The sequence below is a fragment of the Gloeophyllum trabeum genome (genome assembly GCF_000344685.1).
Source record: "Gloeophyllum trabeum ATCC 11539 unplaced genomic scaffold GLOTRscaffold_00005, whole genome shotgun sequence".
In the NCBI taxonomy this organism is placed as follows: Eukaryota; Fungi; Basidiomycota; class Agaricomycetes; order Gloeophyllales; family Gloeophyllaceae; genus Gloeophyllum; species Gloeophyllum trabeum.
Genome location: NW_006920414.1, coordinates 1,943,651 through 1,968,238, shown reverse-complemented (window position 1 = coordinate 1,968,238; position 24,588 = coordinate 1,943,651). Strand labels below are relative to the sequence as shown.

The 24,588-nt window shown below is 54.2% G+C and overlaps 10 protein-coding genes across 10 annotated transcripts; 6 read left to right on the top strand and 4 right to left on the bottom strand.

Moving 5' to 3' along the window:
* Positions 1-185: 185 nt before the first annotated feature.
* On the top strand, positions 186-2,742 carry GLOTRDRAFT_75491 (MFS polyamine transporter; the record flags this gene model as incomplete). The annotated part of the gene is made up of 15 exons (XM_007867174.1): positions 186-446; positions 499-598; positions 664-877; positions 937-1,047; positions 1,111-1,239; positions 1,297-1,481; positions 1,539-1,576; positions 1,626-1,669; positions 1,722-1,796; positions 1,850-1,903; positions 1,953-2,094; positions 2,155-2,213; positions 2,264-2,310; positions 2,371-2,489; positions 2,552-2,742. 15 exons carry the CDS (start codon positions 189-191, stop codon positions 2,612-2,614), a joined length of 1,638 nt encoding a protein of 545 aa, XP_007865365.1. The 3' UTR covers positions 2,615-2,742.
* A 993-nt stretch (positions 2,743-3,735) lies between these two features.
* Positions 3,736-5,554, top strand: GLOTRDRAFT_115833 (uncharacterized protein). Its single transcript, XM_007867173.1, has 5 exons — positions 3,736-4,140; positions 4,321-4,426; positions 4,479-4,566; positions 4,616-4,849; positions 4,898-5,554. Exons 1-5 carry the CDS (start codon positions 3,801-3,803, stop codon positions 5,318-5,320), a joined length of 1,191 nt encoding a protein of 396 aa, XP_007865364.1. The 5' UTR covers positions 3,736-3,800; the 3' UTR covers positions 5,321-5,554.
* An 85-nt stretch (positions 5,555-5,639) lies between these two features.
* On the top strand, positions 5,640-11,096 carry GLOTRDRAFT_110882 (TBC-domain-containing protein). Its single transcript, XM_007867172.1, has 25 exons — positions 5,640-5,959; positions 6,026-6,190; positions 6,239-6,507; positions 6,560-6,606; positions 6,657-6,976; positions 7,027-7,058; positions 7,105-7,176; positions 7,229-7,366; positions 7,420-7,506; positions 7,570-7,574; positions 7,625-7,685; positions 7,751-8,207; positions 8,263-8,355; positions 8,402-8,539; positions 8,589-8,764; positions 8,813-9,029; positions 9,082-9,487; positions 9,542-9,853; positions 9,903-9,922; positions 9,977-10,230; positions 10,283-10,348; positions 10,396-10,498; positions 10,555-10,681; positions 10,742-10,905; positions 10,963-11,096. The coding sequence occupies exons 1-18, from the start codon at positions 5,783-5,785 to the stop codon at positions 9,568-9,570; spliced, it is 2,889 nt and encodes a 962-aa protein (XP_007865363.1). The 5' UTR covers positions 5,640-5,782; the 3' UTR covers positions 9,571-9,853; positions 9,903-9,922; positions 9,977-10,230; positions 10,283-10,348; positions 10,396-10,498; positions 10,555-10,681; positions 10,742-10,905; positions 10,963-11,096.
* On the bottom strand, positions 9,764-11,218 carry GLOTRDRAFT_39802 (WD40 repeat-like protein; the record flags this gene model as incomplete). Its single annotated transcript, XM_007866607.1, has 8 exons — positions 9,764-9,853; positions 9,903-9,922; positions 9,977-10,230; positions 10,283-10,348; positions 10,396-10,498; positions 10,555-10,681; positions 10,742-10,905; positions 10,963-11,218. The coding sequence occupies 8 exons, from the start codon at positions 11,216-11,218 to the stop codon at positions 9,764-9,766; spliced, it is 1,080 nt and encodes a 359-aa protein (XP_007864798.1).
* A 55-nt stretch (positions 11,219-11,273) lies between these two features.
* GLOTRDRAFT_138335 (aspartic peptidase A1) lies at positions 11,274-13,600 on the bottom strand. The gene is made up of 9 exons (XM_007867171.1): positions 13,161-13,600; positions 13,082-13,108; positions 12,963-13,031; positions 12,550-12,906; positions 12,440-12,495; positions 12,284-12,373; positions 12,055-12,228; positions 11,814-11,983; positions 11,274-11,752 (listed from the first exon to the last, which is right to left on the bottom strand). Exons 1-9 carry the CDS (start codon positions 13,394-13,396, stop codon positions 11,504-11,506), a joined length of 1,428 nt encoding a protein of 475 aa, XP_007865362.1. The 5' UTR covers positions 13,397-13,600; the 3' UTR covers positions 11,274-11,503.
* Positions 13,601-13,993: 393 nt separating this feature from the next.
* GLOTRDRAFT_75482 (uncharacterized protein) lies at positions 13,994-15,712 on the bottom strand. The gene is made up of 7 exons (XM_007867170.1): positions 15,470-15,712; positions 15,257-15,421; positions 14,935-15,203; positions 14,834-14,886; positions 14,679-14,780; positions 14,316-14,625; positions 13,994-14,255 (listed from the first exon to the last, which is right to left on the bottom strand). Exons 2-7 carry the CDS (start codon positions 15,332-15,334, stop codon positions 14,042-14,044), a joined length of 1,026 nt encoding a protein of 341 aa, XP_007865361.1. The 5' UTR covers positions 15,335-15,421; positions 15,470-15,712; the 3' UTR covers positions 13,994-14,041.
* A 151-nt stretch (positions 15,713-15,863) lies between these two features.
* On the top strand, positions 15,864-18,568 carry GLOTRDRAFT_138333 (uncharacterized protein; the record flags this gene model as incomplete). The annotated part of the gene is made up of 4 exons (XM_007867169.1): positions 15,864-16,140; positions 16,458-16,562; positions 16,614-17,513; positions 17,808-18,568. The coding sequence occupies 4 exons, from the start codon at positions 15,864-15,866 to the stop codon at positions 18,566-18,568; spliced, it is 2,043 nt and encodes a 680-aa protein (XP_007865360.1).
* Positions 18,443-19,412, bottom strand: GLOTRDRAFT_60063 (uncharacterized protein). The gene is made up of 3 exons (XM_007867168.1): positions 19,236-19,412; positions 18,863-19,183; positions 18,443-18,797 (listed from the first exon to the last, which is right to left on the bottom strand). Exons 1-2 carry the CDS (start codon positions 19,405-19,407, stop codon positions 18,963-18,965), a joined length of 393 nt encoding a protein of 130 aa, XP_007865359.1. The 5' UTR covers positions 19,408-19,412; the 3' UTR covers positions 18,443-18,797; positions 18,863-18,962.
* A 382-nt stretch (positions 19,413-19,794) lies between these two features.
* GLOTRDRAFT_138331 (uncharacterized protein) lies at positions 19,795-21,446 on the top strand (the record flags this gene model as incomplete). Its single annotated transcript, XM_007867167.1, has 6 exons — positions 19,795-20,035; positions 20,116-20,187; positions 20,246-20,664; positions 20,719-21,201; positions 21,252-21,290; positions 21,339-21,446. The coding sequence occupies 6 exons, from the start codon at positions 19,795-19,797 to the stop codon at positions 21,444-21,446; spliced, it is 1,362 nt and encodes a 453-aa protein (XP_007865358.1).
* Positions 21,447-21,706: 260 nt separating this feature from the next.
* On the top strand, positions 21,707-24,461 carry GLOTRDRAFT_60060 (DEAD-domain-containing protein). The gene is made up of 4 exons (XM_007867166.1): positions 21,707-21,847; positions 21,925-22,018; positions 22,075-22,570; positions 22,623-24,461. The coding sequence occupies exons 1-4, from the start codon at positions 21,799-21,801 to the stop codon at positions 23,904-23,906; spliced, it is 1,923 nt and encodes a 640-aa protein (XP_007865357.1). The 5' UTR covers positions 21,707-21,798; the 3' UTR covers positions 23,907-24,461.
* Positions 24,462-24,588: the final 127 nt, after the last annotated feature.

Here is a 24,588-nt window from a genome sequence, read left to right as displayed (position 1 = left end):
CGAGCGTTCTCCTTGGTTGATGCAGGTCCCGCAGGCTTGCCGTGCCGCTGTGCCGCGGGCTGCCGCTCGTTAGCACTTTCCCCAGTCACCGCTCTCTTCATGTCGCAATGGAGTCACGGTCAAGCGGGGGCTTATAATAATCAAATGCGCTACTCCCGATCGTGACTCTGTTCCCCTCCCCTTCTGCTATGACTGTGTCTCCGGCCAGCACGTTGAGGAGCGACCCGCGCGAAGAGGCCTTCTACAACGAAGGACTCGCCGTGAAGAGCGCGGAGGAGGTAGCGGACGCCGTTGACCCCAGGATCCGCCCCGAAGATATCCCGGACGACGAGGAAGTGGACGAGAGTCTGTCGCGTCAACTCAGCGAATTGGTTCACCATCGGGACCACCATCACCACCATGGGGATATTGAGAAGCATGCCCCTGAGGAGGCGGAACACATATACGTGATTTACCCCGCACTTTCTACAGCCGGATGAAGGCTCACCCTTGAGGCAGGTCGACTTTGAGAAAGGCGACCCGCGGAATCCCATTAACTTCTCGCGTACCAGAAAATGGGTGCTCACCCTCTGCGCTTGCTTTTTCACGGGTCTTTCAGGTACTATCCAATTATGCGAATATTTATGGTTGAAACATGGCCGACGTCGTATCTGTCCTGCTTAGCGGCTGCTGCTTCAACGTATAACACCGGATTCCCGTCCATGATGCGCGACCTGAACTGCACTACGTTCCAGGCGTCCATTGGATTATCTGTCTACGCATTGGGATTTGGCATAATACCTCTTGTGACAGCCTCCTTCAGTGAAGAATTCGGACGGCAGCCTCTGTACATAGGCTCTGCCATCGGCTTTGCTCTCATGCATCTAATGGTTGCATTGTAAGTTTCATTCACGGCAGCTCGCACTTCAACAAGCGAATAAACTGATTCGTCTCCAGGTCGAAGAATATACAAACCGTCATAGTCGCCCGGTTGCTGGCGGGCGCGTTCGGCTCAACAGGAGCCACCATGGTGGGTGGGACCATTGCCGATATCTGGCTTCCATACGAGTGCGTGGAGCTCCTCCCGCGACATGTCAGTTAATATCGGTGCTGACCGGGCATACCTACCAGACGGGGTCTGCCCATGTCCTTTTTCGCAGTGGCCGCGATAGGCGCCTCGGGTCTCGGCCCTGCTGCCTCTGGTTGGATCGAAATGAACCACCGGCTTGGATGGCGGTGGATTCAATGGGTACATCTGATGTTTGTGCCGCTTCCGTTTCAATTCACTCGAGGACGCTGATCAGAATGATCCTACAGCATCACGGGTATATATGTAGTCATGATACCCATTCTCATGAAGGAGACGCGTTCAGCTGTGTTATTGACACGGCTGGCAAGGAAATTGCGCAAGGAGACCGGTAATCACCGGTACCGTGCTAGGGCGGAGGATGAGAGAGGGAGCCTGCGCACTCTCATTTTAATCTCGTGCACACGACCGCTGCGTAAGCTTTAGCTATGGTTAAGTTATGTCCGGATTGAATTTATAAGAACTCTTTCAGATCTGTTAATCACGGAGCCTGCCGTCTTTAGCTTCAGCGTGAGTTGACGTCTTCCAAGCACTTGTACTCTGGCTCATTCGGCCATAGCTATGGATCGGCTTTGCATGGGGCATTTTCTACGGCATGATCGAGTACGTTACTGAGTCGCTGGTATCCAATGCCCGCAGCTAAAAAAAAATACAGGTCCATCTCCCCCATATTTAAGACTCTACACCACTTCAACTCCGGCCAAGTTGGATTAATCTTCCTTACTATGCCGTAGGTAGGTCCCGGTGCTCCAGATGCGAATCTCACGTTTCATGTCTGGGCAGAATTGGTACCCTGCTGGGTTTCTTGACCAACGTGTACCAGGAGCGGCTGTATCAGTATGTACTCGGCCGGCTCGTCTTTCCTACCATGACTGACAGCGCTCAGGAAGTACGTCTCGCAAAGAGGCCCGGAAGCTCGTCTTTACTGCGCGTGCGCCGCGGCCGTACTCTTCCCGGTTGGACTGTTCATTTATGCATGGTCTTCCTTTTCCTTCGTGTACTGGATAGGGTTGGCAATCGGCATTGTGGTATGCAGCTTCAGGAATGTTGAGGTTGAAGGTTTGCACGAAGCTGACATTCTTGTTTAGGTCTTCATGTGGGCTCTTTTCATCATGTATCTTGCCGTGTTTTCCTACCTGGCAGATTGGTATGATTTTTATCACATAGGACTATAACTCCGGGCTGAATTCTTGTTAGTTACGGACCGTTTGCTTCGTCTGCCTTAGCAGGACAGAGCTTGTGCCGTGCGTTCTATCTCTGCTACACATTCTTGTCGTGCGGGTGCTTATCTCCGTATCATCTAGGTAATCTCATGGGCATGGCTTTCCCATTATTTAGCCAGCAAATGTATGCACGGCTGACATACAAATGGTCGAGCACGCTATTGGCGCTGATCGCTGTGCTCATGATCCCGATCCCATTGGTACGAGATCATATCTCTGTCTCTGGAAGCACCAGATTTATGTCCATCTTCTTTCTTTGTAGATCCTATTCTTATATGGACCTGCGATTCGACGGCGGAGTAAGTTCGCGTCGAGGGTCATGTAGGTTGCGGTCTTGGTTCCCAGACTATTTGTGGAGACTACATGCGGATCAAGGATCATCTGAATTAAATTACATACGCGCTATAGAGAACGGTATCAGTATAGCTCTCGATGGCGAGAGGAGTTTTGAGCGATGCCTCGTTTTAAGCATGCAGCACGACACAAGTGACCAGTGTGTCACGCACATCACAGTCACGTGGCCTGCCACAAACGCGTTCAATTTACCGACGCGTCCTGTGTGCTATCCCCTCCTAGAGCATCCGTGACTGGTGTAGCAGTGCACTTTTGTCTTCATAAGCAACCGGGACTGTCCCACGCAGCTAGCATAGCTGGTAACCTACTACCAGTAATAATACCAGCCAGCGTTTTGGAGTCACTGTGAGTTATAATTGTTCTAAGCCTGCGATTATTCATGATGGACATTGCAAGGATTGTTAGGTCTCTGCGGACCAATAGGGTACAGGATCATTAGGAGAACTTCCTTGCGTTTTGACCTTCCACTTATGCTAAAGCAGTCGACCGCACAGAGCGGCTGTTTCTGTCATGGGCGGACATTCCACAGTTCCTTGGTCTTAGAACTACCTCTGGGCAGAAGCGATCGACTTGTTCAATTCCATTTTTCGTCCGCCCACCTTGAACACAAATTGAACATGTCATCTGGTCGCCTCCTTCTTGCCTTACTGCCTGAGCCACATCAGTACTAGTGCATGTTTGCTTGAGTATCGAGATTCGAGTTGGCTGCACTCCCTCCTTTGAATCAAATCGGCCATCTACTGCGCTCACATTCATTCACACCACGACCTAGATTCTCCCGTACAGTGAGGGTTGCGCGGGATCTCACATCGGATGTGGTCCAGTTTCTGACCAGTCCATAACTACCTGGACATCCCACCGACTTCGCTTGGACACCCCTCTGCTTTTGCATGATGCGACGGTTCTATTTTCGCGCTCTAGGAACAAGGTTCCCCCTAATCTCCCATTGCATCCGGGTGCAGGAGGAACTTTATCATGGTGTGGGTGCCATTGTTTACACTTGTTATGCTCAATTCCTCTTGTGCATGGCCGCTTCGCGCGCGTGCATCCGATCGGTGCTCGCAGCTTGCTGCCTGGCCATAGCCTGGCTGCTCAGCTTTTCACGCATCGTACTCCTCGTTGCTCTGGTGGTCATACCTCTAACTCTACGGTTCGAGATGGTTTTCAGTTTTACTTTCAGCTTTACCGTGCCCGAGATACCGAACCCGTTCGCGGCGGCAAAGCGGCAAGTTTCGCCTCCGAGGTGTCCTGACAGTGGCAGGCAGACACTGTCTCGACGGGATGTCGGTCCTCGTCAACGCCGACTGCCCTCTCCTTCTGCATCGACTAAGACATTGCCTTTAAACCGCAAACGCGGGTGGGAGCCAGCCCTCGCTGAGCCTAGTCAAGCAACTACCGATCAAACCTCCACCAGCGGGTACCTCGACACCCCAGCCAAGTACAGGGACATGGCGCCGTCGAGGGACGAGGAGACTGAGGTCGAGGACATGGTCGCAGGTGTGTTTCCCTCTCCTTCACATGCCCTGAACCCTCGGATCTTCGTTGGCACCTGTTGTACATGCCCCCAACACGTGCATACGGCTGTGTCCCATTTAAGACCTGATCCTCTCTGTCCATCTGTTCTACACCCCTCCATGTTCAATCGCCTCATTACTGTCTTTATCGATATACGAGTAGAGTTACCCCCCGCCAAGCGGCGTCGAACGCTCGCCGGCTCTATTGTATCAACTGCGTTGAGCGCGGCCTTAATAGGCACGGCGGTCGGTCTCACCGTCTATCGCCTGTGAGTCTATCGTCGAAGTTGCTGCCGCTCGCGTGCTAACTCCACACGACAGTTGGAGAGACCGAGGCAAGGAGCCCGAGCAGCTGCCACCACCCCCGCCTTATCAAGAAAGGGACTGGGTCCCTGTTCAGTCTGCAAAGGTACGACCAATGGCTGTTAGAGATAGCATCCTTCTTATGACGATGATAGTCCCCCGAGCCTCCTGCCGTGCAAGTCACGCCATCCACCCCCCAACACAACCGAAGATCTCGCCCAGCTGGGAGCCGCCGTGCCGCAACCCGCCACCGCCGCACGCCTACCCGCCCTCGCATTCAGACCTCTACCCGAAGTGCCTCGCCGGCATGGCATCCGGAGCCTCGCTTCGATTTCAGTCAGCAGGCGGAGCTACCTACCCCTGACGTGGAGCTCGACGTCGATGAAGAGGTGAATAGCCTCTGATATCCATGCTACGTTGATACTGACGTTCCTCAGATGGACTGGATTGGTGGAAAGATCAGCCAGCTCATCGAGGAGGGCAAGAAGGCGCTCGGCAAGGAGGTCGTCGTCATGAGTGACGCTCAAGAAGACGAAGTCGATGATGGCACTGGTAACTGGGAGGAAGAGTCTGCCGGACCTTCCACTGCTTCACGAAGAGGTTCAATGCGCCGGTCCAAGAGGCCTCGAGCCATTCACCCTCCGCCCGCGTACTTCGCTGGCTCGGCATCGGCCAGCAGTTCGCCGCGGGTCAACCAGTTCGAGCGAGGTCACTCGCATGGCGTCTCAGGTATCTCAAGAGGCGCCTCTGTCGAGTCGCAGCGGTCGCAGTTCCAGGAGGACCCGACTGCGTGGGAGAGTCCAGAGTTGCGGGAGTCGATGCAGAGAGCGAGGGAGATGTACCTGAAGCGTAGGTCATGAAGACGAGAGGGAGGGCGCGCTGTGTATTTTTGTTGCTATCTTATTTCTGACGACACTTCATGACGAACCGTATAGACTAATATTTCTTGTCACTACTAGCATTTGCATCGTCCGTGCAGCATTCGTTTTGCGATCCTTTCGCATAACTTTCGTTCTATCTATGTAGCACTTTACTTTATGCGGAACGAACAAATCCAATGTACCATTACCAAATGAATGGATAGCTTGACCTTCGGAGATGTAGGCGCGTGTATATCTCGCTTGCCACCGCCGTCTCGGTTGATCGGTTTCTCGCTCATGTCGCAGCTATAACTATTGAGGCTCTGTTCGCTGTGCCAGGGTCTGCTTTCGACTCACGGCTAGGAGATACATCGATACCGGGGGCTAGCATTTCTTTGGACTATTACTCTAAAAACGCGGAATAATCCCAAATCTTGCGGGGTAGCCTGCTGAAGAAGCAATATGTCGACGATATCGACGCATTTGAGGACCTTCAAGGAACCTAACAAGGAACAGATTACACAGTTGTTCTTCTCCGTCCCTCCAAGCCTTACGGCTCGGTGCGAGAAGGATGGGCTCGAGAAGATGGAGATAAACGCGGTGCTGAGTATGAGCGCGGAGGCAGAGGAGGACTCGTATGTGAGTAGTCTATTGTCCGCTAAGTGAGCGTTGTACAGATCGCTAGGATGGTGGTGGATTCTGCAGGCGGGAAAGCTCCACCTAATACCACCCTTCCTGTGTTTCGCCTCGCTGGACCGGAAGTCATGCCGGTTTACATTGCCGCTGTGTACTATACGGAGGGTGGAGAGGTTGAATGCTAGAGCAGGGATATACGCTCTAAGCTTGTCTCTTTGGCATGGAATGAAGATAGTACGTCCGAGGCAGCGTCGCTCCGTATGTTTACTGACATGCGTGAAGGTGGTACAACTAACCTCCCTTAGGCCGACTGCTGATTTGTTCTGTGCCAGTCTACGCGATTCTTTGAAGGCCGAACTGCAGCATGGCCAGATGAAAGCCGTCAGAAGCTTTGTGAAGACTTGCTACTCGGAGACCCTCGTTGCCTCAGAGGCCCAGGCTGGGGAGGAGGAACAAGAAGAGAAGGTTGCACCCGAGGGAACTGACAATGTCGAGACTCCATATCACGGTGGTTTGGGGCTCAGGTTTAAGTTCCCGGGAGATCCCAAAAAGTAACGTTCTCCTTCATCGATGCTACTGCGAGAAGTGTACTCACGATTCCAGACTGAGAGAAGCCTCCAAAGTCAAGTTATGGAAGACTTACCTACGGAGTAAGCTGCAATATACCGTTATTAACGCGATGAAGCTCACCAGGGTTTAGCTCACGGTCGTAACCTCACTCTCCTACGCTACCCTCAATGCACGCGCCTTGTGCAGGTCGGGCTGCCGAACCGACTGCGCGGTGAGATGTGGGAGGTCCTTTCTGGGTCTTTATATCTCCGTTTCAGCAACCCCGGTGTGTACGAGGAGATATTGAAAGAGAATGAGGGCCGGACGAGCACCAGCACCGAAGACATCGAGAAAGACTTGCATCGTAGTCTGCCTGAGTACTCGGCGTACCAATCAGAAGAGGGTATTTCGGCTCTTCGCAGGGTATTACAAGCATACTCCTTCAAGAACCCGGAACTAGGATACTGCCAGGTGCGGGTGTCATATAAGTTCCTATAACTCGGCCTTAATTCCTCCTGCAGGCCATGAACATACTTGTCGCTGCGCTTCTAATGTAAGCGGGTATATGTATCTAAGCTTTGCCACGCTAACCTTACTAGCTACATGTCCGAAGAGCAGGCATTCTGGCTTCTGGAAGTCGTTTGTGACCGTCTGCTTCCGGGCTACTACAGGTTTGCCTACCTCTTCGTGCTACTCGGACTGGACTCACTGACCCGTCCCTAGCACGTCCATGCATGGCACACTTCTCGATCAGAGGGTTTTTGAATCTCTTGTCCAGAAATGCCTGCCCATCATCCATGACCACTTCCAAGAAGTAGACGTCCAGCTCTCAGTTGCCTCCCTACCATGGTTCCTGAGTCTGTGGGTTTGGATGTATTCTCTGACGTACGTCAAAGCTCATCCATGCGCTGCAGGTTTATCAACAGTATGCCCATGGTTTTTGCTTGTCGCATAATCGACTGCTTCTTCTGCATGGGTCCAAAGGTCCTATTCCAAGTCGGGTGAGCTACTGTCATTATCTCGTCTGGCATCACTGTGCTCACAGTCCCATTCGCGGATGGAAGACTCGGTAGGTACTCGTTACGTAGGACATTCTTATACATCTCAATTTTCCCGTAGCCATTCTGAAGATTAATGGTGAGGAGCTTTTGAAGATTCAAGACGATGGAGGTTTCATCCAGTACGTATTTTTATGCCTATAAATCCCAGAAACTTTGACGATCATAGCTGTTGCCGAAACTGAAGGCTAATGCGAAGTTACTTCTCCTCGTTGGGCCAGTCAGCGCACCCACACTCCCCCGACCCGCGTGCGCGTGCTATTACCCGGTTCCAAGAGCTTTTATTAGTGTCTTTCAGGGAGTTTTCTATCATCACGGATGATACCATCTACAGCGAGAGGAAGAAGTTCAGGAATGAGATTGTATTCAGCATCGAGTCCTTCTCCAAGCGAGCAGCTATCCGCAATTTGAAGACACTGGAGCGGTTCACTAAAGAGCAGGCAGGCTTGATATATGATGCACTCTACAGAGCTATGTGCATCATCCCACCACCTGCAGAAGTAGCAAGACCGGCGCCGACGCTCATCAGCGACGGTAACGAGGAAAAGCCGGAGACGCGTATCGGTCTGCGCACCTTCCGCGTATTCCTTAGCGAGATTGCTACGTGGGCGAGGGACGAAAAAATCATTATCAATGGCTTCCAGGTAACTAGGCATCCTTGTGCGTTGCTGGCCTAACGACTGACTGTTCCTCGTCTAGCAAAGAGTAGACCGTGAGGTTGCTGAACACGAGTTCATAGACCGCCTCTTCTATTTCTGGGACGTGCACTGCAAAGGTGCCTTATCTTTCCAAGTAAGTCTTGCCTTGTGAATGAGACCAGCGGCTGATAGTTGCTTAGGATCTCGTATCGGGACTGGATGGTGTTATGTTCAATGACCTAATGGAAAACATCGAATGGTTTTTCAACCTTCACGACAAGAATAAGGACGGGTATCTCACTAAAGATGAAGTGTTGACTTTGTCCGAGTCCCTCTTGGTAAATGTCCGCACTAAACCTGCTGAAGATGTTGCTGAGTTTCGTCCAGTTCATTTTCCGGTTTGAGATCGGAGACGCGTACCTCGGAGCCGTCAGTCGATTCATGACAAATGCCTTCGAATATGGTGATGCGTTGCTCCCTCAGCCTGAAGGGCAGGGCGACTCTGATGAGCCGCCACCGACTCCCGGGATTGCCTCCAATCAACCGTACTTGAACCTCGCGACGTGAGTTTAACTGTCTGCTCTAGTTACATCCCCTGATGTGTGCCATAGGTTCAGGATGGTGGTCCTGGCAGATGAGATCTTGGAATCCTTCTTCGAGACTGATCTGTCGGCCTCGTTCAAGCTTGAACCTGTCCCTATGATGGAATTGCCCTCGTCGGGCAATGGCTTCCTTGGAGACCTCATCTCAAACATTGCCACCGATGACAACAAGAAGCTCTTTAACAGGTTCACTGACCAGATTGGGCGGACCATCGGGAAACATCAAGTGAGCTCTTAAACATCTTTTTAGCCAGTTCTTCTCTCACTCCATGCAACAGGTCATACATAGACCCGCCATCGGACGGTTTACCAAGCTAGAGGAGCCTAAGGCTCGTGAATCGTTACTGACCCCTTCGATGCGGCCTTCGACATCAACGTCGTCACTGTCACCGACGGACAGGGCCCAGTCACCTGGCGCATCCACATCCAACCTGTCTCTGAGTTCTGATGCTCGGTCGACGACAGAGACATTGGTGCAAGGCTCGGAGATGTCGCCAATATCGATCATGAAGACGGCCAATGAAGCGCTCATGGAGCGACCGCAGTTCGCCATTGACGATGCGCTGGATGATGATACCGACGATGAGCTTGGAGGGGAGGATGATGGGGTTATGGACGAGGTGGATGCCTTCCTGGAGGCACACGACTCTGGTTTGACCGACGAACAGAAGGAAGTCGCGAAAGGTATGAACGTCCTTAGTCTTACGAGAAGGCTTGCATACTGAATGCCGCAATCAGATCTGCTCAATGCGAAGCCTGTCAAGTAGGCTATAGGCCAATCACCCTAGATAACCTCGTTCACGGACATGTCGCTAGTTTCGGCTGCTCTTTGGATTACATATGTATATTTGACATGAAGTCGATTCTGCCACCTCGGCATATTTGTGTTACAGAGAGGACGCATGGGCTACAGTATGAAATACACTAGGAAGAAAAAGACATGTGCATGGACGTGAAGTGTCAAGATCCACTACGTGTGTCAGACCATATTCGGATGGATAAATCGGTGTCTATTGATCCAGACGCGATCATATTTTGCTGGGGGTGAGTCTGGGCAGGTCGTGAGAGACGTGCGTAGACATTGTAAGGTTCGACATACCGAAACTGCGACTACCACGTCTGGAAGGGAGTTGCGTCAACGTCAATATTCAAGCAGGGGGCTTTCATGCGTACCTTGATGTCCTTCAAGCACCTGGACAACTTCCCGGCTTTGGAGGTCCCAGAGATACACCTTGTTATCTTCGCTGCCAGAAACGATCCACTTGCCCCCGGTTACGCTAAAGCATGCGGCGATGCAGTACTTCACGTTGCGGTGCCCGGTGTAGGTCTTCAGGCAGCGGGAGGTCTGGTAGTCCCACAGCCGGATGGCGCTGTCGTGTGCGGTGGAGAGGATGTATTTTGAGTTGGGGGAGAACTGGACGTGTTGGCTATTTGGTTTGGGGTAAGTGGGAAGGGAGTGCGAGGGGAGAGGGGGCGTACCAGATAGCGTCGTGGCCTTCTGCGAGGGTCTTCAGGCACTGGCCGGAGGTTGTGTTCCATATACGGCTGCGCATACTGTGAGAGTGAGGATGAGAGACGAGCGCGAAACTTACATTAGGCCGTCCAGGGCGCAGGAAACTATCAGGGTAGCATCTCTATTGAAATGCACAGCGGTCACATAATCCAGATGGCCGTGCAGAGTCTTCATGCACTTGCCTACAGGACTCAACACATTACTTCACCACGAGGCGGAAGGCAGGAACCAAACATACCCCGACTGGTATTCCAGATCCTGATGTCCCCGTCACAGCCCCCGGATACGAGCAGGTTCGACGAGGTGTTGTAATTCAGGCAGAAGACGTAACTTGTGTGCCCCTTCAGGTGCTTCGTGGTCAGGCCCTTTACGCTCACTGTAAATGAGTACTCTGGTCATCATCTGGTACCGGATCGAGTACTCACAGAGTCAACATCCCATATCCGGATGGTCGTATCGTCCGACGCGGACGCGAGGTACACACTGTCCGACGACCATGCGATGTCGGACAGACCTTTCGTGTGCCCGTTCAAGTTCCGTATGAGCTCCCCAGTGAATGGATTCCATATTTTAACTGCCTTGTCATTCGCTGCATACACCGCACGGTTTGCACTCTGGTTAGATGTCCACAGACGAAGAGGCTCACCGCATGACGCTAAAAGGGTCCCATCTGGGCTAAATTTCACGGCCGATATCGATGATGTGTGTCCTCTAAGTGTATGTCGCAGCTCATAATGCGGCCTCTCGCGAGTACTCGCCGAAGCACTAGGTTGGGCGGGCGCGGGTGCAGCTGCAGGCGCTGGCGGTGGTTCGTGATTGTCGGGCACCTGGGGATCGTCTTCGGTGGTCTGCGATGCAGCGTCGTCGTCGGTCGAAGAGTCCTCACCGTGTCGCGGTTCCATTGCCCTTCAGCGAGTTAATTACAGTTGGTACACCAGCGGCAGCCCAGTGATCGGTCCGGGAGGAGTTTGTCTATGTTTACCAAAGTTCATGACGAGAGTAGCGTGAGTCTGAATCGTGCCTTCAAAGATCTCATCAGGAATGCAATTACAGGGCCATTAACTCGTCCTTAGCGGTAGTAACTAAGCAAATACAAATTGTGTCTTCCACAAAGTCCATTGATCAAACGCTACAATATACAGCACTGTCCACGCCTAACACGCAAGTCCAACTCCCCACAATCCGCATTAAAGGAGCGACACGACCCCAGCAACAACGCCCGCAATCATCAACACCACAGGGCTAAACGAGTACGCGCTAACCGCCGCGCTGTTCACAGCGTCGGTCCCGCTCGATGCAGATACAGCGGCAGCCGCGGAGCCGATGGTAGCAGATGGTATGGGCCCGTCCGCATCGTTCTGCGCAGTTGCTGCCTCTGAGAGCGCGGCGAAGCCGATCGAGGGCGGGTTGAAGCGGAAGACGGAGTAGACGTTTTTCTATGAGGACGTTCACCGCATTGGTACCGAGCAGGGTAGATCGGAGATGAGGTGAGCTTACCAGGAAGGTGTCGCCGACAATCCATGCGGGCGCGCTGCCACCCGTCGTGAGCTCGAAGAACGCGCCGAGGCATTCTGACTGCGTGAGCTGCGTAAGGCGGAAGTCCTGCGGGCTGATGGACCAGCTCTTCCCGCCGAACGCGAGGGAGACGTTCACTTGCGTGTTGCAGGCTATTTTGGGAACATCACAGTAAGCTTCTTATCTCAAGACATGCATACGCATGGCTGCGCAGGAAACGTACGATAGGTGTAGTATCCCTCGAAGTTGCCGGATCCGGGGGCCGAGCCGGGGATCTGGGAGTACAGCTGCGCGATGGCGCTGGAGGGACCCCCGACTAGCGTCGTTCCGGTGTCAATGGCGGCGAATGAGCTCTGCGTCGAGGGGAAGGTCATGGAGGCGCCCTGGACAGTGATTTCTGTGGTAGGATAAATGTCAGAGGATGTGCCATTGTCGAGGAAGAGTTGGCGTACCGGTCAGCGGCAGGATCCAGTAGGACTCTGATCCGGAAGGGATGTTCTGGAAGTCGATATCACCTGTGTACAAAGATTGGTTGACAAAACCTGTATTTGAAATCATGTTAGTGTCGAAATAGAACTGCGAAACCGGATATCGCTATTAGAACTCACCCATTGTGAACGATCCTCCAGGCTCCAATGTCTGCGCCTGGCTGTCGTCAACGAAACTGCGCCAGATGATGTCAAAACCACGAAAAAATACTGATCCGCAGGAAACGTACCGAGTGAGGTGGAATGACATGACAGGAGAGTCCCAGGCTCCGCTGCCAGCCAGAGTTTGCCACAGAGGGGTCGCGCCGGACGTGGCGATAGTGTTCCAGGCAAGACCCAGCAGACCAGAGACAGGATTATTGAGCAACCCAGAGGAGACGGCGTTACAGACGCCGAAGACTTGGTTCGCCACTGAGAAGCCTGCCATCTGGACGGTGTCCGAGCCAAGGATCCCAGCGGCCTCTCCGGATCCATACTGGATGTTGAATGGTTTGCTCATGTTCTTGAACGTCGAGGACTGCGACGACTGAAACTTCGGCACGTTCTTGCAGCCTGTAACGCAGGCATTGTCTGCTACCCAGAGGTCGCTATTTATAGAACGACTTAAATAGCTGCAATGGATCGCAGCGACGATGAGACTCACGAAGATCCAGTGTCCAAGATGACATTGAAGGATACGGGAGGGGTCCCTATGGCGACTGAGCCATAGTAGCTGCGGCGACAGTGAGCTCAGCAGCCAAGCAAAGGGCAAGAAAATCATACCTTGAGTCTGCGTTCTGGTTCGTGAGGCTGAATGAAATGAATGAGAACGCATGTCAGCCAGAGATAATAAGGTGCTCACAGATTCGTGCCACTACCACGCTTTGCAACGCCCGTGGAAGAGCCGCCATATTTGCTTGTGAGGATTTCCCGGTGGTTCTTGGCCCATTCCCCCCAGTCCTGCGTCGTCCGCCGGTTGTGTGCCCTCCGTACGAGCGGGATGGCTTGTGGCGAGGCGGTATTAGGTCGTGGGGCGGCAAGGGTATCAGAAGCGATTAACAGCAGGATAGCCAAAGTCCATTGTAATGAAGAAAGCATACTTGAGGTGAGTGCCGGGATCGAAGTCGGTTTCGAGTGCGAATTGATTAGTCGAGAGTTCTAGTACGTTAGTAGGCCGGTCCTCGCGCTGCGAGCGTCAGTGTGCTTGAAGAGAATGCAAAAAGTCGAGGAGAAAGAACGTCCAGCGCAAGAGAACAAGAACGAGAAGACCTTATATCCCGCAGCCAGCGCGCGTATAATGAGATCGCGCACTGCCGCGCGTGCCGCACATGGGAACCGAGAGACTTGGCGGACCGCCCGGAGGTCTCATCTGGTCCGCGGACCTCCCCCGCAGCCACCAAGACATGCTCAAGTGCACTGAGCCGTACAGCAGTGGGTTATCCTATAGCAAGTGCTGACTCGGCCATTAAAATGTGGAGGATGAGGCTGTTGCATGTGCGGAACTTGACGAATAACCCGCCTTACAAAGGTCCTTGCCAAGGGCACATGCATAGACGAATTGCAGTCGGCCGTTTCTTGGCTCTCTCGGCCTCGCTCGGATGAGGTCCCGGCCAAGGATATCAACCATTCCACTTTACTAACTGGTATGATGTATGTACCCAAGGAGCAGCACACCAAGAAAGACAAAGGCCTGGAGGGGGGGGAGGAAATCCAAGTCTATTATACCCTCTAGATCTCAATACATTACACCTCGCGGGGTTTCTTCCTATCTGCTTGAGAAATAACTTTTTCGTATTCTGCCTCCAACTTCTGAATATACTTCGCCTGCCTCTCCACACGCGCCTTGTCAACCGTGACCTTCATCGCTTCCCGTGTTTTCTCCCAAACGAGCGGGCCATAATTATAGTAAAGCATACCAAATATCGCCCCGCCCAAGTGCGCCCAATGATCAAAATATCTGGACGTACGAGGGACGAATCCATCAGCACAAAGGATATAAGGGAGTCATGGATCTCACCGCCATCCTCTCAGTATCCCTGTAATGTCAAGTAATACCAGCCCGCCGACGCCCCATTGTATAGGCAGAGTAAGCCCCGGAGGGAAGAACAAAGACACCTCAGCCTCGGGGAACGCCAGCGCTGTCAGGACGACTGAGCCGTAGATAGCGCCAGAGGCCCCCAAGGACCCTCTTATCTGGGTGTTCTCGTTCACCATATGTCGGAATAAACCTTTTGCGGGGGTTGATGGAGACGCGATGCGAGCGAGCAGGCGGGGGTATATAATCCGTGCTTGGGCGATGTGGGAGAAGAGGTTTGCGAACAGGCCCGCTATAATCCGCGTGTTAACTAGACACGAAGGTGGATTCATGTATGATACGGACTGCAGATGAAGAACGCCCAGAGGTGGTAGCTAACTGTTGCTTCCTGCATGCCAGATGGGCTTTTGCGCTGTTCACGGATCAGGTGCTGCGCTGCCGTCGCCGCTGAAGACACCTTCAGACACTGGTCGACGATCGAGAATACTATACGAGCTTACAGAAACTCAAGAGTGCCATGGAATTGAGCAGCAAATGCCAGAAACTGGAATGGCTGCGAGGGGGTCAGTAACCGTTTTCACAGAGAGAAGCAGATGCCAACCTGAACATGCTAGTGAGCAAAGTGTATGACTTCCCGGATAGCGGATTATGCGTGAATCCTTTGGACATGGCGGGCTGTAACCGACGAATCTTCCATGCAAGATAGACGCCGCAGTTAATCATCACAAGCATCCAGCAGACCCTTCTCGCCTCCGAGGCATCCAAAACGTTCTGCATCGATCTTGCCGTCGCAAACAGCGGCAAGGACTTGATCGTCTGGGGGAGGTTCGAGGCCTCCTCCTTCAACGAGTAAAGCCATGCTTGTAGGCGCTAAGGGCGCGGATTACTCTCTCGCTCGCGAGGCTCACCATTGAAGAACCCACCTTCCCTAGATGAAAGTACCTCGCGCGCTTGATATCCTCTGTGGTGGGTTCCCTCGTCTCGACAATAGGGCTGCTCATTCTGAGACGCTCGATCCATATGGCGGTGACTTCGTCTGTTATGCCTGCCCAGTTGAAGTACAAGACCCCACCCGTGATCACTGCGAACTAAGTCGGTTCGTAAGAGGAAATGACGTGAGCCGTCTCTGAGCTCACCAGAATCTGCTTGGTAATGCCTGGTTTTTTGTAGCGATCAGCGAAAGAGGGCACCTGCGCCGTCCGCCCGACCTGCTCTCTGAATGACGGGATTTCTGACAGGCATCTCCGTCCTACGTTCCTAGGCTTGCTCCACCCAGAAGCGAGTAGTTCACCTGCGCGAAAGGGGGCCCACCGATGTATGGATGACGCCTGTCTTCGCAACAACGAGGAGAACAGCCAAGACGCGCATGAAGGACGGAGCATTGGTGGCGGAGGCATTCGCCCTCCTTCGGCAACTTGAAGCACGCACGTGGGCGGGCGTCACTGCTGTGGCGGCCTCGTCGCCCTCCACAGCGCGTCTGGAGGCGCCATTTATGGCTGTGGACATGGTCACTAGCGATTGCAACTCTTCATGTCGGACTCTGCGATGTCCAAGCGGTCTCTGCTCAGCTCCGCCCTCTCGAAGTTGTCGAATGCGCGGACCAGTGCAGACTTGAAGAACGCGCTGCCTGGGCGGCGGGACTTGCGCCCCGGCGAGAACGGGTATGTTGATGGGGAGGGGAAGAAGCAGAGCTGGAGGCAGTGGGCGGGGGAGAAGATTAAGGGGAGAGGGGGAAACGTCGTTACGGCAGAGAGAATATCACTTTTCCCTGGATGGGCTACGAGACGGTATAGGGAAGGGGACTCTTGTAAGTAGCCGCTATTTGGTTAATTGGAAACTGCGTCTTGTGTCCGACCATTCACTGCCTGATTAATGACGTGAACGGAGTACTGTAAAAATGCATCCTGAAAGAGCAAAGAGCCCGCAGGTAACGAGCGTACGCTGGTTGCCCCGTCCTCTCTCCAGTCAATCCTGTCTCGGCGACATGTTGCTGCGTCGATGTGAGTCCGATATCAAGTAGTGGTTCTGGTTAGCTATCCGTGTTTGGGCAGTTGAATGGTCGGATACAGTACGGCAGGTGCTCACCGATACGAAATACTGACTTCCTCCGTCGCTCATGGCTAGATGGGGCGTTTGACATTCATGTATCTATTGCAGGATTTGCCGTGAGCCATCGCCCGCCAGAATATGCGACACGAGCCCAAAGAGCCTTCCTTAGAATGGCTAGAGGTGCGTCTCTATACTATACTCTGTGAACTTCCCTTGTCTCATCAACCTCAGGTTTTGCCGCTCTGCCTAAGCTACCGGGCCAGATACCATCAGACAATGTATCTGAACCCTCACTTTCAGCGGTGGAGCAAGAGCTCCTAGGAGATAAGCGCCTACCACCAACACCGTCCGACATTCCCGATGATTACGAAGTCCAGGCACTGGAGGCATCCATGCGGCTCGTCACGATCGAGAACGAGCAGCGTCAGAACGAAGAGAGGGAATCCAGCGAAGACGCATACCGAGAAGGCTCCCTGGACCCTGTTGACTCCCCCGCGTCTGTGGTATCCTCCTTCTCCTCCTCCTCCTCCTTCAGCAGCACCAGCTCAGACGCCAACTCCCTGTCAGACGCGGTCCGCAAGATGCACGCCAACCTGGAGGCGCGACTCGAGCCGTTCTGGACGACTGCGCTTACTGGCCGCGTCGTCCGCATCTCCGTCTACACCTCCCCCATCTCAGACATGCAGCACGGCACCGACAATAATAATGCGGATGTACTCCCCACGCCGTTGATGACGCAGGACGCCCTAACGGGGCCCGACGGCGCGTTCCAGAGCACTGTGGTAATTCCCTGGAGCAGGATATGCGCGTATGCGTTGCAGAAGGCGCTGAGCGACACGTCGAAGGAGCACGAGTTCTTCGTCAGGACGGAGCTGCTCCCGCCGCCTCCTCCGCAAGCCAACTTAGGTTCCGGCTCTCCCATGGCGCATTTCACTCCCAACCCTGGATACCGCGCGCGATATATAGAGTCTGATTTGCCCGCGTCTGCTACACATGTTCCTCTGACCCATTCGCCTGTGCGGGTTATTTCGGACGTTGACGATACAGTCAAGTTGTCTAGTATTCTCAGCGGTGCGAGGGCGGTATTCTATAACGTCTTCGTTAAGGAGTTAGAGGACGTGGTCATTCCTGGTATGTCCGAGTGGTACATGGAGATGTGGAAGAGAGGCGTCAGGTTTCACTACGTCGTAAGCATCTCTCCTTATGGCACGATTGTTATCGATGCCTGACAATTGATGTCGCTCAGTCCAACGGTCCTTTCGAGCTGCTTCCTGTTCTGAATGACTTCCTACAGATATCCCACCTACCACCAGGCAAGTCACTGTTAATTCATAGGTCCACCAATTACTCATGGCCTCGACGACACAGGATCCATAAAACTGCGTTCATACGGAACCCGCTCACTCTTCAACGGCCTCCTCTCAGCGCCCGCCACGCGGAAGCGCGCCGGCGTGGTCGAGATCCTCAGCGCCTTCCCGGACTCGCAGTTCATCCTCGTCGGCGACACGGGCGAGCAGGACCTCGAGCTGTACGCGGCCGTCGCTGCCGAGCGGCCCACGCAGATCCTCGCCATCTTCGTGCGCGACGCGACGGTCGACGACAGCGCGGAGCCCGTGGACGACCCGACCGGGCAGAACGCTAAGGCAATATTCACGGCGCTCGATAGGAATCCCACTGTCAAGCCGACGAGGGGCGCGCGCACGCCCGGGCTTGCGCCCCTCTCGGCTGTGCGGCCATTGCCGTCGAGAGGGACGTCGGAGAATATATCCCCGTCGTCGGCTACGCCTACCCCGAGGGCGACGCGGGGGCATTCGGTGGACCAGCAGGCAGCGGCAGCGGCTGACGCCACGGATTACTTTACCTCGAACACTGTCCCGTCGGATCCGGTGTTCACATCCACCTTGTCTGCCGAACCGGAGAACGCACCTTCCATGTCGTCAAGCTCGACCACATCGTCGGCGTCGTCGTCCCGCCGCTCTTCAAGGGCATGGATGCCTGGATCGTCGCGGCAGAACTCCATGAATTACGCAGTCTCCGAGGCGGAGCGGAAACGCCAGGAGCTGCAGATGCGAATATGGCGCGCACGGCGAGAGGTGCCGCAGCATATACGGCTCAGGGTGTTCAGAAGACCTGAGGAGTGCGTGGAGGCGTTTGAGATTCTCGGGAGGTTAGAGGTACATAAATAGAGTGAAACAGGGACTAAAGAAGGTATGCAATGTGCGATAAGGATACAAGATGCGACCATGTACCAGCAGGATTAGCGAGTGGAGGTATCAGGGGGGAAGGAAGTATGTGCGTGAATACCGGTGTGTAGCGCTATGACTTGGCTAATGGCGAGGACGCTCGTGCTGCTGCCTTCCCCTCTTCTGCTTTCTTGATCAGGGCATATATTTCAGCCAGGAAGCTGTTCATTTCCTGTAGCATATTATTCGCGTTTCACTATACATCGCTTCTTGGAATGGAAGGGGTCGTTAGCTTACCGTATTATTTGGCTCGAACTGTAAGCCGAGGTTGATCGCGTCCTTCGCCTCCTTCAACTCGCCCATCTCCACCAGTGCCTTTGCTTTTCTGAAGTGCCCCTTACTCCATGGCCGCTTGAGCGCGATGACGGTTTCTGCGTCTACGAGAGCACCAATCAGGTCGCCCGATTCGAGGTACGCAGCGGATCGGTTGGAGATGACGGTGGAGAGCTCGTCTCGCATGAGTTGACTGGCTTCCCAAGGTGGGCGCTGCATAGCGTAGTTCGCGGCCAAGGTGTATTTGGCGACGGCCTTGTCTGGCTGGCCTGCTTTGAACAGTTGCTGTGACAGGATTCCATTAATAGGCATTCGACAGAATATCCGGTACACTCACGTTTCCTTCCTCCTTCGTGTTGTTCACTACCTGCGACAGCTTCGGCGTGACGATCTGGGGCGGGGGCGGACACCTCAGATTCGGCTGCGCCAGCAGCAGCCGCGCAAGCCGGTTCGTCGCCGTGAAGTCGACGCCAGAGTCCAGATCCTTCTCTTCTTTGTTTTTTGCGCATAGCGCCTGCGTACCGTCCGCCGACAAGATGAGATCGACCGGTGTGTAGTCCGCGTCGATGAGGGCCTGCACGTTGGGGTCCGGGGCGGGGACGACGGCTTGCGGCGGGGGCTGCTGGCCTGGGGGCCCGTGCGTGTGCATTGGCTGGCCGGGGCCGTGCGAGTGCATTTGCTGCTGGGACATAGCGCTAGCGGGGGAGGCTAAGGAGGGGAGGGGCGTGTAATCAGCGGACGTCTGTGAGCATGCCAGCAATGCATTGCAGCTTCAGCCACGGACGCGATTCGTGGGAAACGCGGACCTCGTGAAACCGTCTCATTGTACAATTAGCGCGTGCGCGTCGCGGGAGTCGACGTTGGCACTTTGGCTTTCCGTAGCTTCAACCAGTACGATGTCCTCGAAATCGAGGTCTAAAAGGCGAACACGGCCTAGTCGAAAGGTTCTCGAGGCTGAAGCAGGTGATGCGGCACAACCCGAGGCTGAACTCGTGGAGGTACACGACCAGGAGGAGGAACCCAGCGAAGAGCAGCCTGACGTGCTTATGGAAGACAAGGAGGGCGCGGAAGAGGGGCGAGAGCAGCGGGAGAAAGAGGCTGAAGTCTGGGAGGCGTTCAAAGAGGAGTTCTTCGAAAGTAATGTTCGAATCACTTGCTTAAATGACAAGTCCGCATTCTCGCTCGGATGGGATATCGCTTATACCCGACGATCTTAGCTGTGGAACAACTACCGCTATCGCTAGAGCGTCACTTTACACTTCTGAAAGAGTTGGATGAGCATGTACATGGTAAGTGGTCCATGTACGGGGACGGATCTCTCTCATGTATGAATGCGGTGCGTTGCAGAGTACCAAACCTCCTTTTTACCGATGCTCCAGAGATATACGGAATGGCGGAGGCTGCGAGCGGGTCTTAATCAAGCAAAGGCGCAGGAGCCAAATGATCAGGAAGCCCAACATGATCCCGAACAAATGAATGTGGATCCTCCGTCAGCTGCCGTCGACAGTAATCATACGGAGCCTGAAGGAATGTTACACACGCCGCCACGCATCAGTAACCCCCCGGAGCTGCTCAACAAGAAGTCCGCCTCTGCCCCTCCCGCTGAGAGGGCTGCCAGCAAGACAGCAACTCCGACCTCCGTTCCTCCCGTGCCGGAAAACTCGATTCAGGCACAGGTGATGCTCTCTCGAGTAGCAAGGCTCTCCGAGGAGATTGTCTCAGCATCCCAAGAGAAGGTCAATGTAGCTAAATCCGCATATGACACGGTGAGTACGCAGGTCTCACCTGGATTTATCACTGTTTGACCTGCAGAACGATAGGTAGACAGACATATTCGTCTCCTAGACCAAGCCATCAAAGAACAAGAACTAGCCCTCTCTCATGGCCTCCGCCCTGGTACCCTTCCAGCGCCGATCGTCCTCCCGGACGTCATGGTGCCCAAACGGCAGACACGGACCCACCAAACACCCCCTCCCTCGGACTTGGAGAACATGGCTGTAGACGTCATGGAAGCACCCGAGGCTGAGGGAGCGCCAACCATGGGGATTAGCTCGGAGGTCGTCGAGGGTCGCGTCGCGCCGAAGTCGCGGAGGAAGGGGAAGGGCAGGGGGAGGGGGAGGCCGAAGAAGGGCGCGGGGGAGCAAGAAGAAGGACAGGATGAGGGGGCTCCGTTGGCGCCTGCGACGACGAATATCAAGTCGGTGAAGTTGACTGTGCCGCCTGTTGTCCCGCAGATCCCGGATATAGCTGCTAATCCGGACGAGCCGCGGTACTGTTTCTGCAACCAAGTTTCGTACGGAGAGGTGCGTGTGTCTTTGATGCCCATGTACATGCCTCTGACTCGCCATTCCAGATGATTGCTTGCGACAATCCTAATTGCGAGCGTGAATGGGTAAGTGACATGCAATCGCTGATCAGGACCAGACTAACGCTGGTCCAGTTCCATTATGGTTGCGTGGACCTGACTGAAGCACCTCGTGGCAAGTGGTATTGCAGGGATTGCAAGGATGTTGCCACTCGCCCCAAAGCTCGACGAAAGAGGCGATAAGGGCCCGGGTGGCGTCGCCCCCATGCTGCATCCCTGCGTCTGCACTGCTCCATGTCTTCGCCCTCATTTCACGTCAGGCATGCTTTCCACTATCACAGCTGTTGTATAGGTAGCGTCGTGTACAGTAATACTGTCCCAATTAGCCTCCACAAACGTCTAATGAAGCGCTGTGGATGGAAAATGGATGTACCGAATCAAGTTATGAGGGCTTTGTCAGCAGTCGCCACCGTATAAGAGGCAAATTTCAGTGGCGCCTCGCTGTCTCTCTTCAAACCCCCACTCACTGGGTCTCAAAACACACTCATAGACAAAAATCACACTTTTGTTCGTGTTTCGCAGTAATTCTGATAATATGTCAAATGGATCTGTAAATGGCGTCAACGGTCTTGAGGACAAGTTTGGTGAGTTGCAGAATTGCTTGCTTGGTCTTTGTGACGCGTCGGACGGGCGATGCTCACGGTGCCACTTTTTGTTGCAGCTTCTCTTGGTCTTGGTAAAACGGCCTATGTCCCCCCTCATATGAGAAATCAGCAGCGGGCTGCTTCTTCTCCTTCGATACCTAACGCTAACGGGTACGTGGCGAGTCGTAGCTTTTGACTCGATGGATGCTGATATACGATTATTTCAGGAACGGCTGGAACGACTCTCGTTCTTCTACACCCTCCGCCCGCGGCGGATACGAAGGAGGCAGAGGAGGGCGCGGTGCGTTCGGGTCGCCCCGCGGCGCCCCCAGAGCGATCGAGGACCGCACGATGTCCGGGTACAGCGGCGGTGCAGGAGGTGGAGGTAGAAGCGACCAGCGCGAGACCTTCGGGTACGGCGTGTGGAGGGATGGCAAACATGTTGTTGGCGGAAGGAATATGCGCATGGAGAAGGAGCTCTTTGGCGACCCTGATGATCCCTCGAAGCAGCACACTGGGATTAACTTTGAGAAGTACGACGATATCCCTGTCGAGGCCACTGGCTCTGGCGTGCCGGAGCCGGTAACCACTTTCACACATCCTCCTTTGGACCCTGTGCTGTTGGAGAACATCGCTTTCGCCCGGTACACCAACCCTACTCCCGTACAGAAGTACTCGGTTCCTATTGTTGCGGCGGGCAGGGATTTAATGGCTTGTGCTCAGGTTTGTTAAGGTCGGCTCCGCTGCAATACTGTTACTCACATATGCCCTGTAGACTGGTTCCGGAAAGACCGGAGGTTTCCTCTTCCCGATCTTGTCGGCCTCCTTCACAAGTGGGCCTCGCAGCCCTCCGTTCGACCCCCAGGCGACTGGATTCAATTCGCGCCGCAAGGCTTACCCGACGGCGCTTATCCTTGCGCCCACTCGCGAGCTTGTCAGTCAGATTCACGAGGAAGCTCGCAAGTTCGCGTACCGTTCTTGGGTGAGGCCTGCCGTCGTGTACGGTGGTGCCGACATCAACCAGCAGATCCGCCAAATGGAACGTGGCTGTGACCTGCTCAGCGCCACTCCAGGCCGTCTGGTCGATTTGATAGAGCGCGGTCGTATCAGTCTGGCGAACATCCGGTACCTCGTGCTCGATGAGGCCGATCGTATGCTTGACATGGGTTTCGAGCCGCAGATTCGGAGAATCGTTCAAGGAGAGGATATGCCTGGCGTGCACGAGCGCCAGACGCTCATGTTCAGCGCGACCTTCCCGCGCGACATTCAGATGCTGGCCAAGGATTTCTTGAAGGACTACATTTTCCTGTCCGTTGGGCGCGTCGGGTCCACCTCCGAGAATATCACCCAGAAGGTTGAGTACGTTGAAGATAATGACAAGCGCTCGGTTCTGTTGGATATCTTGGTCAGCGAGCCCCAGGGCGGCCTGACCTTGGTATTCGTGGAGACCAAGAGGATGGCGGACATGTTGTCTGAGTTCTTGATGGGCAATAATCTGCCTGCCACTTCGATTCACGGTGACCGTACGCAGCGCGAGCGCGAGATGGCGTTGCAGACTTTCCGGACGGGTCGCACCCCGATCATGGTTGCCACCGCTGTCGCCGCCCGTGGTCTCGATATCCCCAATGTAACTCATGTCATCAACTACGACTTGCCCTCCGATATTGACGACTACGTACACCGCATTGGTCGTACTGGCCGTGCGGGTAACACTGGTGTTTCGACTGCCTTCTTCAACCGTGGCAATCGCAACATTGTTCGCGACCTCTTGGAACTGCTGAGGGAAGCGAACCAGGAGATCCCAGGCTGGTTGGAGACTGTCGCTCATGAGACCTCTGGATTCGGTGGCAGCTCCCGAGGTCGTGGCCGTGGCGGAGGAGGCCGTGGCCGCGGCGGCGCCAATCGTGATTTCAGGTCCTCCAGCTACGGTGGTGGTGGAGGGGGATACTCCAAGGGACCGTCGTACGGAGGTGCACCTGCGTACGGTGGCGGCGGCGGCGGCGGCGGCTATGGAAGTGGCGGATACAGCGGCGGTGGAGGCGGAGGAAGCTGGTGGTAAACAGTTTGCCTTGCCCGCGACCACTTCCCTGGCATATGTCTCTCGTCCTATGCTTCGACCTCTTCTATGGCTTTCTATGGTTCCTTCAAGATCCCTGAAAAACTCAAAATTTTTGCTAGCGTTCCCTCCCATGTTTTCCACTCGACTATCGACTCCGATTTGAATCCTGCGCTGCTCTAACGACCCTGGTTATGATTTTGTCTCGTTGCTACATCTGCTCATGATGACTCTAACGGCCCTATCCTAATCTCCTTTTATTCCCTACATGACGTGCACCACCCTAATGCCTTTCCGTGCGTCACACCCTACATTTCCCGTTCTCTCCACACTATAGAAGGTTTACAGCGGGGCCTCCGCATGCATTATATGAGCAGGTTGTTACAGTGTCGGTCTTCGTTTCGCGATACCCCTTTTTTATTGCGACGACGCAGTCGGACATATTATATCCACAAGCACAACGAGACAGTATTACTAGAGCATCGCACATCTTGTATCGTAGTCATAGCATTTTTCTCTCTCTCTTTCACTGCAATCCATCAATAACGGTTATCGCGGAACTTCGTGGATTGTGTGTGGCAGAAGGTAGCAGAAGGTGTGTGCGAAAGATGAATAAACCATCACCCACATCCGGTGATGTTATCCGCAGGGTGCCGCTTACATACCGGGCCTTTCTTTTGCGTCG

Excerpts from the sequence above, each read along its gene's own strand:
- GLOTRDRAFT_115833 (XM_007867173.1), top strand. The coding sequence starts at position 3,801 with ATGGTTTTCAGTTTTACTTTCAGCTTTACCGTGCCCGAGATACCGAAC. Across the intron at positions 4,141-4,320 it reads GGTCGAGGACATGGTCGCAG|AGTTACCCCCCGCCAAGCGG; the intron begins GTGTGTTTCCCT and ends ATATACGAGTAG. Across the intron at positions 4,567-4,615 it reads TCCCTGTTCAGTCTGCAAAG|TCCCCCGAGCCTCCTGCCGT; the intron begins GTACGACCAATG and ends TGACGATGATAG.
- GLOTRDRAFT_110882 (XM_007867172.1), top strand. The coding sequence starts at position 5,783 with ATGTCGACGATATCGACGCATTTGAGGACCTTCAAGGAACCTAACAAG. Across the intron at positions 7,059-7,104 it reads CTTGTCGCTGCGCTTCTAAT|CTACATGTCCGAAGAGCAGG; the intron begins GTAAGCGGGTAT and ends TAACCTTACTAG. Across the intron at positions 9,488-9,541 it reads ACAGAAGGAAGTCGCGAAAG|ATCTGCTCAATGCGAAGCCT; the intron begins GTATGAACGTCC and ends TGCCGCAATCAG.
- GLOTRDRAFT_138335 (XM_007867171.1), bottom strand. The coding sequence starts at position 13,396 with ATGCTTTCTTCATTACAATGGACTTTGGCTATCCTGCTGTTAATCGCT. Across the intron at positions 13,109-13,160 it reads CGTGGTAGTGGCACGAATCT|CCTCACGAACCAGAACGCAG; the intron begins GTGAGCACCTTA and ends CATTTCATTCAG. Across the intron at positions 11,984-12,054 it reads CGAGGGATACTACACCTATC|CCTGCAACACGCAAGTGAAC; the intron begins GTACGTTTCCTG and ends TTCCCAAAATAG.
- GLOTRDRAFT_75482 (XM_007867170.1), bottom strand. The coding sequence starts at position 15,334 with ATGAGCAGCCCTATTGTCGAGACGAGGGAACCCACCACAGAGGATATC. Across the intron at positions 14,781-14,833 it reads CATGGCACTCTTGAGTTTCT|CGGCGACGGCAGCGCAGCAC; the intron begins GTAAGCTCGTAT and ends AGGTGTCTTCAG. Across the intron at positions 14,626-14,678 it reads CTGGGCGTTCTTCATCTGCA|CGGGCCTGTTCGCAAACCTC; the intron begins GTCCGTATCATA and ends CGCGGATTATAG.
- GLOTRDRAFT_60063 (XM_007867168.1), bottom strand. The coding sequence starts at position 19,407 with ATGCGCAAAAAACAAAGAAGAGAAGGATCTGGACTCTGGCGTCGACTT. Across the intron at positions 19,184-19,235 it reads ACACGAAGGAGGAAGGAAAC|CAACTGTTCAAAGCAGGCCA; the intron begins GTGAGTGTACCG and ends ATCCTGTCACAG.
- GLOTRDRAFT_60060 (XM_007867166.1), top strand. The coding sequence starts at position 21,799 with ATGTCAAATGGATCTGTAAATGGCGTCAACGGTCTTGAGGACAAGTTT. Across the intron at positions 22,019-22,074 it reads TCGATACCTAACGCTAACGG|GAACGGCTGGAACGACTCTC; the intron begins GTACGTGGCGAG and ends CGATTATTTCAG. Across the intron at positions 22,571-22,622 it reads ATTTAATGGCTTGTGCTCAG|ACTGGTTCCGGAAAGACCGG; the intron begins GTTTGTTAAGGT and ends TATGCCCTGTAG.